Below are 17,934 nucleotides of genomic sequence, written 5' to 3' on the forward strand. Positions count from 1 at the left end.
GAGAATAGTAAATACAAACACAACAAGGAAATGTTTGTTTTGGGTTATGATTTATACCGTTCTAGGAGAAATGGGGGTGTATGTGCCTTCTACAAACCAAATGAGTCCCACATACATTTACTTGCTACTTCCAGAAATAACATTACCGTGTTTCTAAAAGCTTAGACGTATGGAGCAGCAGAGTCTAATTTGGATTCTGGTTTATCTCTAGAAGTTGTCTGTCTGCTTCAGGGCTATTAGTGAACCAAAATAATTGAGGTGTTAATAGAAATGAATATATAAAAGATACAGTTTTTCTTTGGACTTGTAAAACTCCAAGAGGGAGAAGATGAAAACTGAAAGTAGAAAAAAATAAAATGAAATAAAGTGCTATTTTAGTTTTGTAAATCAGGGGTAAGTGAATATTTTCTTTAAAAGACCAGATATGTTAGGCTGTTGAAAGTAGTCATAAACAAATACATGCATGTGGGCATGGCTGTGCTCCAATACGACTTTATTTATGAATGTCAACATTTGTACTTCATATAATTTGCACTTGTCATGAGATGTTATTCTTCTTTTGATTTTTCTTTTAACCATTTAGAAATGTAAAAACCATTGTTACAGATTCTGGTGCCAGATCTGAGGCAAACATCTCCCCTCATATGTTCAGTTAGAACAAATAAAACAAAACAAAACCTTGAAGTATAACATGCTTTCTTTTATAGGATTTTGTAAATTTATTAAGTGGTGATTTTTCATCTTTGGTATTTTCCTGGATTTTTCTATAATGCTTCATGCCTCTCTAACACTTTCTAACATCAATTGTTGTACATTTAATAAGCACTCACCCTGAACTGAAATGCTGGGGACAGACGTCAGAGGAAAAAAAAATATTAGCAATAGAAAGTGGTACAGAAGCTACTCTATTTATGGAATTTCAACTTGTGCACTTTTGTAGATACAAACAAAACTATACTCTGCAGTAAAGCCCTCTGGTTCTCTCCTCACCACCAAAATATGTTAAGAGGTTCTGGGAGCTTTTTGTTTTTGCTTTCACCACCCCCCACCTTGTTCTTCAGTCTACCTAATATTTACTATCTTTCTGCTCAGTGCTGAGGAGTGTTGCCATTAACTCCATCTTGTATGATAATGCCAGAGGAAATAGAAGAAGGAAAAATGCTAGTAAGAAGTAGCAGAAAGGAAGGGAAAAAAAGAAAATATTTTTTTCCAAGTTGAAATAGGTCAGAAAAATTGTTGCAAGTCCTTTGGTAGGAGGAACAATGTTGACAAAGGCCTTATCATTAAACCTGAGAAAAGTCCTATACCTATGTGATATAAGTGTTATTAATACAGAGCTTATAGAGAGAGGTCTGGCACTTTTCTCCTACAATGTACACTCACACACAAATTTAATTCTCACAACAAAGATGGTAACCAACAAATGATATCATAAGATGGCTGATAAAGCAGAGAAAATGTCACTGTGTGACTGGGGGTTGGCACCTTAGACTTATCTGTGATAATCCAGGGGAAGGAATGATGTTCAATAAATCTAGTCTCCCAGTCACAAATGGTTCCATGACCAAAAAAAAATGGTTCCATGAGATTTTTAGAACCTACCCAACCTTAAAATAACTGGCTAAATGACAACTGGGGGTGCTGTAACTACTGAGAAAGTACCTGTAGTGCTTGTGGGCTGATTTTCAGTATATGAAATGAAATAGGTCTAATGTGGACAAAGGTGCCAGATAAAGTATTTATCAGCCAGGAAGGGAATAACACAGAGTGAGTGAGAAGTGTTGGATGATCAATTAACATATCACCTCGCTGGAACTACATCTGGGGGCTTTAAGCTTCTATCCTGTTCAGGACCTCTGGGCACAAGAACAGAGTCATAAACAGCCTTTTGAGATTAACAGGTTTTCAAAACAAACGTGTAGTGGACACTTGCTATTGGTGTTGTGCTCAGAATATCTCAGACCTTTTACCAGTTTTGTGTGCCTTTCCCATCCCCCAACTTCTGTGTGGTTTGCTTCTAATGACCAACATCTGTGAACTTCAGAGTAATTCTCTTGGGATTCTCCAGCAGTTTTCTTGTACCTGGGAGGTGCCTGGGAGTTTACATCAACCTGGAGCATCTTGTAGCCCTTGACTGGCAGGTGTGAAAATATTAAAGCTCAGTCCTTTTCTGCTTGAGGTGGCACAATGCTGAGAGGGAATTTACACTTGAAAGCTCCCCCCCCACCCCAGGATCAGGCTGAGACTGGACTTCGCTAGAAGTCACACTGTTACTTGGCTTTCTACCCTGTTAGGCTTTCTACCTTTCCTATCCTGTTAGGCTTATCCCTTACCAGTTTCTCCTGGAAACATGTTTTTAATAAATCACTCGCATATGAGTCCTCATCTCAGTGTTTGCTTCTTGGGAACTTTACTTAAGACAAGAAGCAACTATGTTATTAAGATAGATAAATAGCACAAGACCTTACCTTCAGTCAGCATTGGAAAAATGAATGAAAGAATGGACTGAATGAATTAATAGAATCCAGTCAGTAGACTTGTGTCACTCATGTTATAATTAAAGAAAGGGATAAAACATTGACATTTTAGAGTTGCAGGTCCTATCATGAAACTGTCACATAGTACAGCCTGTCCAGCTGATGGTCATCTGGGCTCAGCTTAAGTGTTGCTGGGAAGAAGAAATCACCATCTCCAAAAATAGCTTCCTTTCTCCTTTTACACCAGTCAATTTACTATAAAGACCTCCCTTCCTCCCCCACTCCCTTCCTCAACTGATGGACAGTTGGGTTGTTTCCACCTTTTGTCTGTCATAAATAATGCTGCTATGAACATTCGCTTACAGGTTTTTGTGTGGACATGTTTTTTTTCTTTTTGTTATATACCTAAGAGTGCAATTGTCAGGTCAAATGTACAGTGCTTTTGTGTGTTGAGTCAAAATCTGAGTCTTTGTAACTTTCATTCATGGTCTTTCTCCAGACTTCTGCAGAAAATTGAAAAGGCTTTCCTTTCTTATACATGACATCCCTTCAGCTCATCCAGCATTGTCTTCATGCTCTTCAACTTTCAAAGGCTGAATTTTCTTTGCTCCTTCCATCATTCCATTGTGAAAATGAAACTTAAAGAAATGCAAACCAATAGCCTTGAAATCATATTGTCTATTATGATGTACAAAACATCTTTCTTTTGTTCCAAATCTCAGACTTTCCCATCAACAATGGGGAACTAGTGGCTGATAGCTTTTTGTTTTGTTTTGTTTTATTTTGTTTTTTTTTTTTGCCAGGAAGAGAGACAAAGAATTATTTTCTAGAAGGGAAGGTTTTTCAATAGGCTCTGAAGGGATTTTCCCCTTTGGGAAATATAAAAGGACTAATAATTTGTATAATTTAAATACATTTGTCATTTCTTGGCATGTTAATATGAGAAAAGGAATTCCATGGTTTTGAAAAATGAAATTTAGTGGATATAAGTTATCCTAAGAGCTTTGAAAGAAGTCATGTTTAGCATTCATTTTTACTCATAAGTCACAAGACAATGGCGAGAAATCTTGATACACCCACAGTAAAATGTAGCAAGTTACTTAGCAGGCTCTGAGTTACGAACTGGGCCAAATGTTATCTTCTCTTCTTCAATAACTACAAGTGGATCCAATTCTTGCTTTTTAGTCATAAGCTTAGGGATATTTTTCACCTTGTTATTTGGCTGCATTTATTTATTTATTTATTATTTAATTTATTGGGGTGACATTGGTTCACAAAGCCATGCAGGTTTCAAGTGTACAGCTCAATAAAACATCATCTGCATGCTGCATTGTATGCCCATCACTCCAATCAAAGTCTCTGTCTCCATTTTCTGCCTCTTTGCCCCTACCCAGTCCTCCCTTTCCCTGTCACCACACTGTTTTATGTGTCTATGTGTCATATATATAATATATAACATGGTATATATCACATATATTTTTAAAATTTTTATTTATTTATTTATTTATTTTTAGGCAGAAGGGAAGAGAGGGAGAAAGGGAGAGAAACATCAATGTGTGGTTGCCTCTCATGTGCTCCCTACTGAGGACCTGACCCACAACCCAGGCACATGCCCTGACTGGGAATCAAACCGGCAACTCTTTGGTTCACAGGTCAGTGCTCAATACACTGAACCACACCAGCCAGGGCATATATTATATATATTTTTGCTTAATCTCTTCACCTTAATTCATGCAGTTCTCCAAACACCCACTCTCTGACAACTATTAGTCTGTTCCATGTGTCCATGCCTTTGTTTCTATTTTGTTCATCAATGTATTTTGTTCATTAGATTCTACATATAAGTGAGACTATATGGCATTTGTCTTTCTCTGACTGGCTTATTTCAGTTAGCGTAGTGCTCTCCAGATCCACCGATGCTGTTGCAAAAGGTAAGGTTTCATTTTTTATGGCCAAGTAGTACTCCACTGTGCAAATGCACCACAGCTTTTTATCCACTCATCTACTGGTGGCACTTGGGCTGTTTCTAGGTCTTGTCTATTATAAATAATGCTGCAATGAACAGAGTGGTGCATCTATTCTTTCAAATTAGTGTTTCAAGTTTTTTTGGATTCATTACCAGGAGTGGCATTACTGACTCAAAAAGCAGTTCCATTTTAAATTTTTTGAGTAAACTCTATACGATTTTCTGCAGTGGCTGCACCAATCTGTGTTCCCACCAACAGTGCACAAGGGTTCTCTTTTTTCCACATCTTCATCTACACTTGTTGTTTATTGATTTATTGATGATAGCCATTCTGACTGGTGTGAGGTGATATCTCATTGTTCTTTTAATTTGCATCTCTATGGTGATTAGTGACATTGGGAATTTTTTCATATGTCTTCCATTGACTATCTGTATGTTGTCTTTGGAGAAGTATCTATTCAGGTCCTTTGTCCATTTTTAATTAGATTGTTTGTATTCTTGGTGTTAAGTTCTATAAGTTCTTTATATATTTTGGAAATTAACCTCTTATCAGATGTATCATTGCCAAATATGTTCTCCCATTCAATGGGTCCCCTTTTCATTCTGTTGCAGGTTTGTTTTACTATGCAAAAGCTTTTTAGTTTGATGTAGTACTATTTGTTTTTTTTTTCCTTTTGTTTTTCTTGCCCAAAGAAATATATCAGGAAAAACATGAGGCCTGTCCAGAAAATATCCAGCCATCTAATATGAAACATGGAGACATTTATTGAGGAGAATACAAGAAACATTGTACATAGGACAATGTTGCCTCAGTCACCTTTAAAGTAGGCACCTTGGAACCTCACACAGTTCTCCCAGTCACCATCAGCTGCCCTGTTGTATTTTCCTGAATCTCATCCACAGTCTGAAATCTCTTCCCTTTCAAAGGTGATTTTAGTTTTGGGAAAAGCCAGAAGTTGTAGCATGCCAAATCTGGGCTATAGAAGGGCTGAGTCACCTGGGTGATTTGATGTTTTGCACAAAAACTCTGCACAAGACGTGATGCATGAGTGGGTGCATCATTGTGATGAAGCTGCCAATCACCAGGTGCCCATAGCTGCAGCCTTCTGAATAGTTTCCACAGACGAATGTTCAAGCTTAACACAAAATTGGATGCAGATTTGTTGCTCTACTCAGTCATTATGAATGCAATAGCCACACAGTACATATGCTTACTCAATGGCATCTACTGCCCCCACTGACTAATACAGTGAAGTTGTCCTTGTTCACACATGACCATTGCAGTCCACTTGCCTTGGCTGCCAGGTTACATTGATGTCACACAAACTGTTCTCATTATGTTAACACTGGTTGGACTTTTTCCAGACAGATCTTGTATTACTATGAGAAATGTCTGATATTTTACTGCCTCCTTACTTTTTTCTAGGATTTTTATGGTTTTGTGACTTATATTTAAGTCTTTCATCCATTTTCAATTTATTCTTGTATATGGTATAAGCTGGTGGTCTATTTTCTTTTTGTTCTGTATATATTTGTTCAATTTTTGAAACACAATTTATTGAAGAGACAGTCTTTTCTCCTTTTTATGTTCTTTCCTCCTTTATCAAATGTTAATTGAGCTAGTTAATTTCCTCCTTTATCAAATGTTAATACATTCTTATGGTATCTTCATGACCCTAAACAAGTCACTCAACCTTTCTAAGCTAGTTTCTGCATTTTGGTTCCACGACATCAAAGATTCTCAAAGAGTGTTGCACATGTTATCAAGGGATCTTACTAAAAATGTTAATTCTGAGGTGATGCTACAAGAAACTCTGTTTCAGTGTATTTTGGGGAGGTGCTCATAATCTTCTTTCAAAAAATTTTACCCCAAGTGCTTCTGATGCACATGGTCTTGAAGACTATACATCCAGACACTGATTAGCTATTTCTTTCTGTCCTTTTTCTTCTTGCCCTATTTCCTGGTGAAAGGGAGAAGAACTCTTATACTCTTTCCAAGTAATATTTTTCCATATGTGCTATGTGTATGAACATGCAGAAAGATGGCTACCAAAATCTAAATAATGAAAAAGCCCTAGTCTGACTTAGGTTCTAATGTATTAGAATTATTTTTGACCAGAACAATTTTATATGTAAAGGGGTTCTCATCCTTAGTGGTACTGATATTTGGGGCCGAATCATTCTTTGCTCTGTATGTATGTGTTGGGAGGATGGTGGTGGAATTGGCTTGATCACTGGCAGATGTTTAGCAGCATCCGTGGCCTCTATCCACTAAATACTGGTAGCACCACTTCCTTCCCCCAAGATCTGACAATAAAAAATGTCTTCAAATATTACCAAATATGCCCTGGGAGACAAAAATGCACCTTGTCGAGAACTACTTTAATAAAGCATGGTCCCAAAGAAAGAGAATCAAGAAATTAGTCTTGGAGCAGTTTTGTTTGGTTGGCCTCATTGCACAGCCAAGGCTGAAAAGGCCTTGTTAAACTGTTGGTGTTCAACTTTTATGTACCAAGCATTCCTTGGGGATCTGAAACTCTTTGGCTCATTCTATTCAGTGGATTAATGAGATACAAAGAGGTTAAGTGACTTGGCATGCAAAGGACACTCTGTTTCATTCTCCTCGTTTTATTATGCTTGACAACAAATTCTCAACTTTTGCCTTGTATGTTCTGTTCCTTCTAAAAATGAAATCGTGATCACAAAATAGATTAATTAGAGGAGGGGGCACCGTTACATCTGAAATTGTTTTGGACATTTCAGATACCAGAATAATACCAGGTGTCATCATCATTCATAATACTGCTGAGCCTTTGAAATTAGTAATTGTGTTGGGTGACTAAGCAAGTGTTCCAGAGGATGCCATAACTTCCGGTTTTGATCATATACATGGCCAGTTTCTACTTGTTAGCCTTTTTACATGCTGTGTTGGTGGAGAATGTCCCAGAGCTCAGCTGTACTCTTCTGCTCTGGGGAAATTTCTCCTTGTTTTAGGATGTTGCCAGACTTAGTCCATAAAAAGAAAATATATTGTTGCTGTGAGATGTACTACTAAGTGAAAATTATTAAAGGATGGATTTCTTATGTCTAGGAAGGGTTTCTCAACCTTGGCACTTTACATTTTGGGCAGGATACTTTTTTGTTGTTGTGAGGGAGTGGTGTCCTGTGCATTTTATGATGTTTAACAATATCCTTGGCTTATATCCACACAAGTGGCAACTGTTTTCCCACACCCCCTACCCAACAGTTGTGACAACCAAAAAGTCTCCAGATATTTCCAGGTGTCCACTTGGAGAAAAAACTGTCCCCATTGAGAACCAATAACCTGGGAGATATGGTGGGGCACTGGTAGTGTCTTCTCCCTTCCCCCTTTATAAGAAGGCACCCTAGCAATTTAATGAATGAGTCTGACTTATCATAGAGTCTCTACTTTGAGATGTACTGGAATGGCCTGCAAAGAGATTTGGACCCAACTTCCATTTGCCACCTTGACTCCACCATTTGTCAGATGTGCTAAGCAAGTTAATTACCTTCATGAATAAAATAGAAGTGGTCATACTTTCCTCACAGTATTATGCCAAGGATTCAGATTTGCTTTTTCGAAAGCATCTAGTTGGACAAGGGGCCAGTGATGTTGGTTCTCAGTGATAAGGGGAATTGTTGTAATTTCAAACAATAATTTTATCATCAGAAGCACTAGTGCTATCATGAGCATTTCACAGGATTTACCTGCTTGTAACAGCATGCAAAAGAAAGGAGGTTGGAATTGGTTGGGTGGAGGAAATAGACTAACAGTAGCATATGAATATAATGAAAAGTAGTTTCTTGATTCTCCAGCTTTTTTTTTGGGGGGGGGGGGAGTCGTAACTACAGGGATTGCAACTTCTCCTTTTTGCTTAATGACCCTTGAATAGAAATTTATTTTAGAAACATACTTCTGTGGATACTTCTTAAGGGCACTCTCCATGGCTTCAAGGCAGTGAGTAGCAATTGTTTAATGAAAATATCAAAATGGCAAGAACAGGACAAATCAAAGATACCAAACTGAACTTATTGTTATAGTCAGTTTATCCTCACCTCTCTCCCTCTTTGCTTTCCTTACACTCACAGATTATCACATTCTCAGTTCTGGTTGATATACAGGGTGGGGCAAAAATAGGTTTATATTTGTTCTTATGAAAAATAATACAATAATAAATAAATAATAATACAAGAATAAACTGATTTGCATACTCACAATTACAAAGTATCCTTTTGTCCCACCCAGTATAATTTTTTAATATTCTTGGTTTTAGGAATCATGGCTGAGAGCAATATTATTAAGCCATGCAAAAGTATTCTTTTTGCTCTTCTCTATTCTATGTCACCACAGACTCAGGTGCCATTCTTGGGACCGCAAGGAATTCTTCATTCCCTGGTCTTCAGACCAGGTTTGTCTTCAGACTGGGATTGTCTCTCTAACTTATCTGGAAAAAAGGAATGAAAACTTAATTCTTCCTTGGATTTCTTCCATATTCATATCCCTGTTAGGGTTAATACAAAGGGAAGAATTATGGCTGTGGAGCAAAATGGCAATTCCTTTAGAGGCACTTATGTTTACCTAAGATTCCCCCCACTCCTGTACAGCATGCTGAATTTCTGCTGAATAAAATGTCCAGAGTATAACCAGTGTACACCATTGCTACTACCTGTACATGTGGATGGGGTCAACAATTGTATTTCCAATTCCTAGCAGGCCTGATAGGTCCTTCTTCACGTATAAAGGAAATGTGATTTTGGACAAGGAAGACCTGAAGCTGCTTCCCCATCTCTCCTTCCTGATCCTGGTGTTTGATTTCCTGAATTTTATCTTTGTAGCCCCATGAGAAAACCTTAGAAGAGAGACAATTCTAAACTGTGTTCAGTCTTTATATAAACTATTTCAGTCTATTTATACTGTAGTGTAAATAAAGGTTCTAATTGGTACAATCTGTTTAGAAACTGTTGGGCATTGTCCAGTAAAGTTGAAGATATGCATTCCTATGACCCAACAATTCTGTTTCCAGATTTATGCCCTATAAAAATGCATGCACATGTGCACAAGAAGATATGTGTAATGATGTTCGAGCAGATATGTGTAACGATGTTCAAGCAGTAGCCCAACACTGGAAAGGGCACATATGTCCATCAGCAGTTGAAAAGATAAAAACTGCTAAACACATACAATGGAATACTGGCAGCAATGAAAATGAAGAAACTACAGCTACATACAACATCATAGAAGAACCTTAAAAACATATTGTTGAGTAAAAGATGCCAGATGTAATAAAAACATGCTCCATTTATATAAAGTTCAAAAACAGGTATCATTAAGCTCCAAGATTTATAGATGCATAACTTCCTAAAAGTAGTGATTCTCAAACAGGGATTATCTTGTCCCCCATGTTCCCAAGGAACAGATGTCAATGTTTGGAGATATTATTGGTTGTCATAACTCAAGGAGGGGGATAATACTTGCATCTAGTGAGTAGATGCCAGGGGTGCTGCTAAACATCCTACAATGCATAGGACAGCATCCATAACAAAGAATTATCAGTATGACTCCAAAACTACAAGCAACAAAAACAAAACTAAACAAGTGGGATTACATAAAACTAAAAAGCTTCTGCACAGAAAAAGAAACAATCAACAAAATGAAAAGGCAACCTACAGAATGGAAGAAAATACTTGCAAACCATATATATGATAAGGGGTTAATATAGAAAAATATAAAGAACTCATACAACTCCATAGCAAATAGAAATAGTGTGTACTTAACAGATCTCTGAGAGTTCTGCAGAACCTTCTAAGTCTCTTCTCAAGTTTTGAACAAATGGGCTGAGAACTGAAGAAGTATATGATTCACTCTAAGATTAATTTAGGAGCCTTGCAACATGGACTGATAATTTATTTTCTTAAATGCTTTGTCCTATTCCCCTTAACCTTTCAAAGACAGAAAAACAGCTCTTTTGTACTTGAAATTTCAACTGTAACTTAACGTTGAATTTAGCAAGAAATATGCTAGCAGGAAGAAGTAATCTCTAAAATGTAAATAAAGCAGGTCCTCGAATAATGTTGTTTTGTTCACTGTCATTTCATTCTGTCCTAATGTTGAGGAGAAAAAAATCGATTCCCACCAGAGACCCTGTCTGTGTGGAGTTTGCATGTTCTCCCCACATCTCTGTGTCTTCTCTGGGGACTCTGGTCTCCTCCCACATCACAACGATGTGCCTGTGAGGGGAACTGTCATGTCTACATTGTCCCAGTCTGAGTGAGTGCGGGTGTGGGGGTGAGGGGCCCTGCAATGGAAGGGCAACTGTCCAGGTGGGTCCTTCCTGCTGCCCTGAGCTGCTGGGAGGGGCTCCAGCCACCTTGACCCTGAACTGGACTCTGCAGGTTAGAAAATCATTCTTCTACTTGTGTTTATTCATCTTTCTCAAATGTGTGTGTAGCTCACAAATATTTCAATGCTTCATATTAAGAGTGTTTGGGTCTTTATTTAGAAATTTGGTGACGTTTTGTGATCAGAACTATGCTGTAGGTACTTAACTCTTGATATAAATTAGCTGATGGTCAAATTTGTTTCATTATATATTGTTTCACTTAAAGTCACAGTTTCTAAGAACCTATGGATTACATAAAGTGATGACTTATTATATACAGTTTGGGAATGGTGGATTATTTTTGGCTTACAATAATGCCATTTACTGACTTAATACACTTTCCAAAGACAGAATATAAACAAAATCTAAGACAATCCAATTTTAACATGGAGGTGACTTATTTGTGGGTAATGATCAAAGGACTAGGGTTAAGGCATTTTAAATTCAAGGACCCTCCTTGTATTGTTTACATATATCAATAATGAAAAAGATTTTGTAGGGAAAGGGATTTTAAGTTTCAAGATCTTAATTGCAGATATGACAGAGGAAGAAATCCTAAGGCTGAAGAGTTCATCTTTCTATCTACATAGAACACCATGAAGCAAAGGTCCCTACAGTGGGGCCATTGTGTAAATAGTCCTCTTTTGATGCTCCAACTGTTTTCTGTGAAAGACACAGTGTGTGGTGAATCTGGTGCTAGTTATCCACCTTATTCTAAGGGTCTTTGATGGGTCTAAACAAATGGACTGAGAACTGAAGAGGTATATGATTCACTCTAAGATTAATTTAGGAGCCTTGCAACATGGACTGATAATTTATTTTCTTAGACCCTTCAGCTTTAAAGGTTGCTTTCAGCAGCGGAGCAGAGTGAAAGTGGAAAGGGGACTTTAGTGTGTCATTTTTCCAGCTCTGTCTGCACATGTCAGGGAGCAGGGAGTTCTTCCAAGGTGAATGGGAATGCTGTGTCCTCCCACATAGCAGAGGGAAAGGAGTCCTAGGCAGGGCAGGCTGCTGATAGAAAGAGGCCTGGGCAAATGGTGAAACCGACTTCCCCTTACCACAGGCAGCAGTCTGGGTGGAAGTTTTTGTTTTGGTAGGAGATTAATTTAAAGTTTATTTTTTTTTGGTTCTTCCAATTTAAAATGCACATAGTGAAGGGGATAAATTGCACAAACCTGAATTGTACCACTCAATGAGTTTTTACATATGGGGTCCACTTGAATAGCTGCAATATAGTTCAAGGCACAGAACATTTCCAGCACCCCAAAAGGTTCCCTGTGTCCCTCCCCAACTTGGTAGTCAGTGTTTTGGCTTCTTATCACCATAGATCATATTTGCCTATTTCAGTTCAACATTAAATCCCATAATAAATGAATGGAATTTTACAGTATGTTTTTCTTTGTATCTGATTTCTTTCTCTCAACAGGATGTTTGTGAAAATACTCCATGTAGTTGTGTGCCTTAGTACCATTTTCCTTTCATTGTCAAGGAGTATGCCATTGTATGGATACATCACAGTTGGCTCATCATGAACCCGTTCATAGACATTTAGATTGTTTTCACTTTGATGATTCTGCCTGAAGATACTATTAACATTCCTATATACAGGAGGTCATTGGCTCCAATTTTTCTATATACCTAGGAGTGGAACTGTTGTTTCAGATGGTAGTCATATGATCAATTTCTGTAAATATAATCTTACAGTTTTCTAGCAGACGAACTGTCATGGGATTATGTAGTAGTAGATTCTTGAGGATACCTGTACCCCTGGCTTGGCATTTTTAGTCCTTATTACAATTATGCAGGTAGTTGTAAAATATTATATGCCACTGGGTGGTTGGTACAACCAAATTGTAAAGGCTCAAACACAGCAGCCACGTCCTATTTTCTTATCCTCCCACTCCCACAGAGCAAGTCTAGGGCAACTCCGGGAGTTCAGTGTAGTGGGACTCTGAAGAACTGACACAAGCAACCCAGAAATCCACTTTCCACTTGATAGCCACCCCTCTTGGGCTTCGATTGATTGATTTCACTGGGTCTGGAGTGTTCGCTCTGGCTCTAGACTCTGGTTTTGTCTGGACTCAGCTTGTAGGAGGGTGCCTAGAAATCACAGACGCTAGGCCTGGGGAGGGAGCTGGTGCTCTTCTCTGCGGACTTTTAAAATGCAGGTTTCCATTAGGGGACTGCAGACCACAGGCTACTTTTAGGTGGTGCTGTGAACCTCCAGTGTGTGCTCACAATGATTTGGTTTACCCGGTAACATTTGCAAATCGCGTATGTTTCTTCTGTTCCCAAAGCTTTGCTATGTCATTTTTCTGATTTGCCTCTAAGAACTAAGACACAGAAAGCAAGGCTTTGAGGACCCCGCCCCACGCTCAACTCAGATCCAGTCTGGCGTCAATGCCAGTCCTCACGTTGCACCATACTTTCCAGGACTCCCAATTCCAGTGGGGTTTCCTAGACATGCCTAGGTACTGCCAGTTTTACTAAAGTGGCGCAGCCCGGCCACCCTCTAGCCCGGTCTCCCTTCCCAGAGCGGTTCTCCTCTCAGGCCTGCCCTCTCCTAGGGTTCCCGCGGTTGAGACTTTCCCAAAGGAGGGCTTTCCAAACTCCGAAACTCCGCCCTCCGTGAAGTGAGTTCCCAAGTTAGTGAAAGTCTTTCTTAGAAACCAATCCCGTCCTCTGGCTGGTTGAAGGCTTGCTCAGGAGCGGGGTGGCAGAACGTAGGAGCGCATGAGGCTCTGTCACCTGTAGTGGGCACACTGGGTCGCTGTAGCCTTCAACAGCTGGCGGCAGCAGCTGCGACAGGCACGGAAGGACTTAAAAGTCCGCCCACCGCCACAGACTCCACCGCTCCCTCCTCCCCTCTCCTCGTCCTCCTGCTCTTCCCTCCTCCCCTACTCCAACTCCTCCTCCTCCTCTAACTTCTCCTCCTCCTTATCCTCCTCCTCTTTCCCATTCGCAGCTGCCTCCTCCCTGTCCCTTCAGCTCCACGGCGGGACGCTGGTGCCCTGAGCACTTAGCACTGCTCTCTGGGCTAACGGGGCTAGGAGCAGGGCTCGCGGGCGGGGTCTGCCCGGGATGGCCGTAAAGTAAGGGGACCTCGGAGAGGCACCGTGACCTCAGGCTGTGTTCGGGGCTCCTGCTCTTCCTCCGTATCGACATGGGGGACCCTGTGTACCGCAAGAAACCGCAGCTGCACTACGCGGTGAGTGTCCCGGCGCAAACATACGACAGGGGGCGCCACTTGGCCTGCCTGGGAGGGGACAGCTCATTTTTGGTGGGATCCGTGGCTCCCCAGAGGTCTTCAGTGGGGTGGGGTTGAGTGGAAGCTGCTGCGTGCATCGCCACTCTCTCCCGGTGTCAACTGCCCGGTAACTCAGCTGCCCCTTAGAAGGGGTAGCCCCTAACCCCGGAACCCGAGGTGGTTGCTGTGTACGGGCTGGGGCTGAACCTTGCTACAGCCTCTCTCTGATCAAGGCTGAGAAATGGGGCTACTGGAGCTGGGGCCAGGTTGGCCCACTCAGCCTTTGGTCAGATATGCTGCAAGAACGGGAATAGAGTGGGGTGGAAGGGAGGGCCGTTTCGTGATCCAAACGTGTGGCGAGTGGACTTGCAGGAAAAATGCTGCCCAGTGTGTTGGGGTGCAGCCAGTTTCCTTCTCAGATAGAGGGTGTGCATTTCCCTTTGAATCTGTAGCGGGACAGAATGTTGCACATTGTCTGGTTAATACAAGAGGTTGCCAGGAGGTCTTCTGTTGGTGGCCTCTCTTCTCCCTGTAGTCTCAACTAGCCCATAAATATTTATTGGGGACCCACTGTGTTCCATGCGCTGCGCTGTGCACTGGGGTCCCGCAGAACACAACAGACCAAAACCTCATGGGATTTGCTTCCTTTAAGGAAGGAGTCAAGATTTCTAGGTTAGTGACTGATCGACCAAATCCAGATTCTAGATTGTTTATTTTCGAGAGAGAGAGAAAAGAAAGACGACAGGAAAAAATAAAGTGTTTCTGAGGAATTAGTACTGAAAATTCTGAATGCCACCTCCAGGAAGCGAGTAGGCAGCAGTGTTAGCTCACTATAATCTTTGGGCATTTATTTTCCAGTTGTAAGATATGTCACTTTCAGACCAGGCATTGCTGTTGGTATGTCATCTGCTACTTTACTGAGTTTTCCTTGACATGATTTTCACTGTTGAGATTGGATATGCTAAATGCCAAGTTTAAAAATCTGAGAGAAGCATGCAGAAAGTTAGGAATCATCAATACTTAAAGCAAAGACAGCTATCTATCTGTAATTCATATCTTCCAAAATGAACTCTCCACATAAAAAATATTTTTCAAGAGAGGAATTGAGCTGTTCAGGGGTGGTAGGTATAGTGGTCCCGGAGCTGCCCTAACTGGTGCCTGTTGCTGCTGGCTGGGTCCTGGATCAGCAGAGAACAGCTGGGGGTGGGGGGTGGGTGGCATTGGGCTAATCAGGAATATCTTTTGGTTCCCTTTGCTGGCCTGGGAAAAAAGGAGGCCTGAATTAGAAAATCGTTAAGATCCCTTCCCAGGTGAACATACTAGGAATCTATAATGGTTCTTTCTCTAGTTTTGCCAGAGTTGCATGCCTTCATTGGAAAGTGACATACTAGTAAGTTATTAATGCTTGTTCATTTTTTGGAGATGCTAGAGGCTCAGTAAATTGCCTTTTAATATGGTGTTAGGGGTAACTCGCTTTCTGCAGAGGTTTCTTTGCACAGAAGTATCTGCAGTCCGTGCTCATTATGCCTGATCACCATCTCACCCCACCACCTTTTCCAGATTTTGAATTATGGGCTGGTGCTCTTTAATTTGTAACATAATGTTTCTACCATTTTTAAGATACAGAGGAAAGGTGAGAACTGACTACTTAATTTGAAAAAGCAGAATTTTTCTATTCATACTATGAATGATTGTTGCCTCAATTGTGTAAATAAATCTAGTACATCACAAAACAATTGAAGAATTATTTTCATTCAGTTGTCTTATTCTCCTAGAAGCATAAATGTAGAGACAAGTTGATGCTAATGTTTCCTCTTGTGCTCTGAAAATTTGCTGATGAAATAGTCCTTTATTCTAGCATGGATCACCACCTACATATTTTCTGAGTTGAGACTATAAAAAGGAAGATTACAGAAGGAACGTGTTGGCTTGCAGGCTAGAAGAAATCACCTGGGTGCTCTGAAGTTTCTTCTGCATACTTTAGAATGATAAAGCAACAGCATTCAGCAGCTCTGTATCAGTCACAAGTCAAAAGAATGTTCTATATCAAGTGTGACCCATTACTTTCGCATGAACATAACCCTCTATGATTTAATACCTATTCTAACACTGCACTCTTGTCTGCTCCCCCCATATTGGTTTACATTATTTCAAAAGCTTGTTTTACCTTCTAGCACAAACATTCCACTTAGTTCTTTGCTCAACGTGGCTTTGCTCTTGAGGTCTTGGAGGCTTTTTTTTCTTTTGGTCTGCATCCTCCTGGAAAAGAGTGACCCTTCATGTTTCCTTAGTGCCTTTTGTTACTCTAAAATGTAATGGGGGCAAATATTTAATGTTCTTCCTTTAGTGCTTTTTTCATTTGTCCAAGATGCAACTGTGGATAGGAAAGCAGTGGCTCATATTTCATTCATTCATCAAACATTTGTTGAATGCCTACTGTGTGACTGCTATTTAGTCAATTTTCCAAAGAGATGAATAAACAGTGAAAATGTTAAGAGTTGCTATGAACTGTTCACTCATCTTTTTAAATGGTCATAATGGCCACAAATGCATCCTGTATTTATATAATCAGTTATACTCCAAAGCATAGCACAACTGTCTTGTTTTATCATAACAAAAATGTGTGTTAGCACTAATGTTCTCCTCAAAACCTTTCCTCCCACAGTTTTCCCACATGTAGTTTATGGCAATTCTATTGCTCCAGCTGGGTGTCATCCTTGACAGCCTTTGGTGTCTTGATTATATTTGCATTTGGAACAGCCTGCTCTGGTCCCAGGATGGAGTCAAGGGTGAGGAGGAGCCAGAGTGCATCCTGGCATCTGGGCTAGGGAGAGATAATAGAAGATGACCTACACTAGCATGCGCTGGAGGTAGAGAGCAGTCAGAATTTTTGAAAGATGTTGAGAACATTAGACCAGCCAGACTTCATTTGGATGGGCTGCAGAGGTGCTAGAGTGTGAGAACTAAGGATAAAATACATAAATCAATGATTTCCTGGCAGCAGTTCTAGCGAAACTACAGACGATAATATTTCTTTTATCTTTATTGTCTTATGCAAGTTGCAAAGTGTTTGGATACAGTCTGTGTCAATTTTGGCCTCACATTATACTGGTGGGTTAGACAAGTTTTCTATTTTATGGCTGAAGAAATCCAAGCTTAAAGTAGTAGAGTTCAAGGTGGCACAGGTGACAGAATGGAGGGCTTTATTCAGGTGTCCGGACCACACAGAGTTTGTCTGACACCTTAGATAACTGAAATAGATGAGCTGAGTTATCCTTCTACCTCCCCCTTTTGCCACCATAATAAACCAACAATCAAATATTGTACCTTCAGTACCTTAATGTGACCATCCATATTGCTGAATTACATGGCCAAATAGCTCTTTAATCGGACTGGTGTAGACAAAATTCAAATTTTAAACTATCCATTAAATTCAGTGCCACATTTTTAAGTCTTTCTCAGGTTTTCTCAGCTTAAGAAAAAAGAACATTTTGGGCAGGATAGTTCTTACTGGTGGGAACTGTCCTGTGTAGTACAGTATGTTTAGCAGTATTGTTGGCCTCTACCCACTAGATTCCAGTAGCATAGCGTCCCCTTATCCCTTAGCTGTGACAAGCAAAATTGTGTCCACACATTTTTTTAATATCCCCTGGGGGAAACCACCCCCACTTGAGACTCATTGGTCTATTAGATTTTCATGCATGTTTTAAAGAAGATGTTACAATTGCTGTTGAATAAGATCTGAAAGGAGGAGACATAGTAAATGTTATGAGTACTATATACACTATTCAGTGAACATGCAGAACATCAGAGAGAGGCCAACACCAAGGTTTAATGACAGCC

General features: G+C 40.1%; 1 protein-coding gene across 3 annotated transcripts in view; it reads left to right on the forward strand.

Annotated features, from left to right (window-relative positions):
• ARHGAP6 (Rho GTPase activating protein 6) overlaps positions 1-17,934 on the forward strand; it is a 480,213-nt gene that overhangs the window by 198,906 nt on the left and 263,373 nt on the right. The window contains exon 1 of one of the 3 annotated variants that reach the window (XM_037055566.1): positions 13,797-14,052. The exons of the other annotated variants lie outside the window; for them this stretch is intronic. Within the exon in view, the coding sequence (XP_036911461.1) occupies positions 14,008-14,052 (45 nt within the window). The 5' untranslated portion in view covers positions 13,797-14,007. Of the gene's footprint in view, positions 1-13,796; positions 14,053-17,934 lie in introns of those variants that run through there. 3 annotated transcript variants of the gene reach the window in all.

Source organism: Sturnira hondurensis, unplaced genomic scaffold (genome assembly GCF_014824575.4).
Source record: "Sturnira hondurensis isolate 20B ecotype Veracruz unplaced genomic scaffold, ASM1482457v3 Scaffold0008710, whole genome shotgun sequence".
NCBI classification, from domain to species: domain Eukaryota; kingdom Metazoa; phylum Chordata; class Mammalia; order Chiroptera; family Phyllostomidae; genus Sturnira; species Sturnira hondurensis.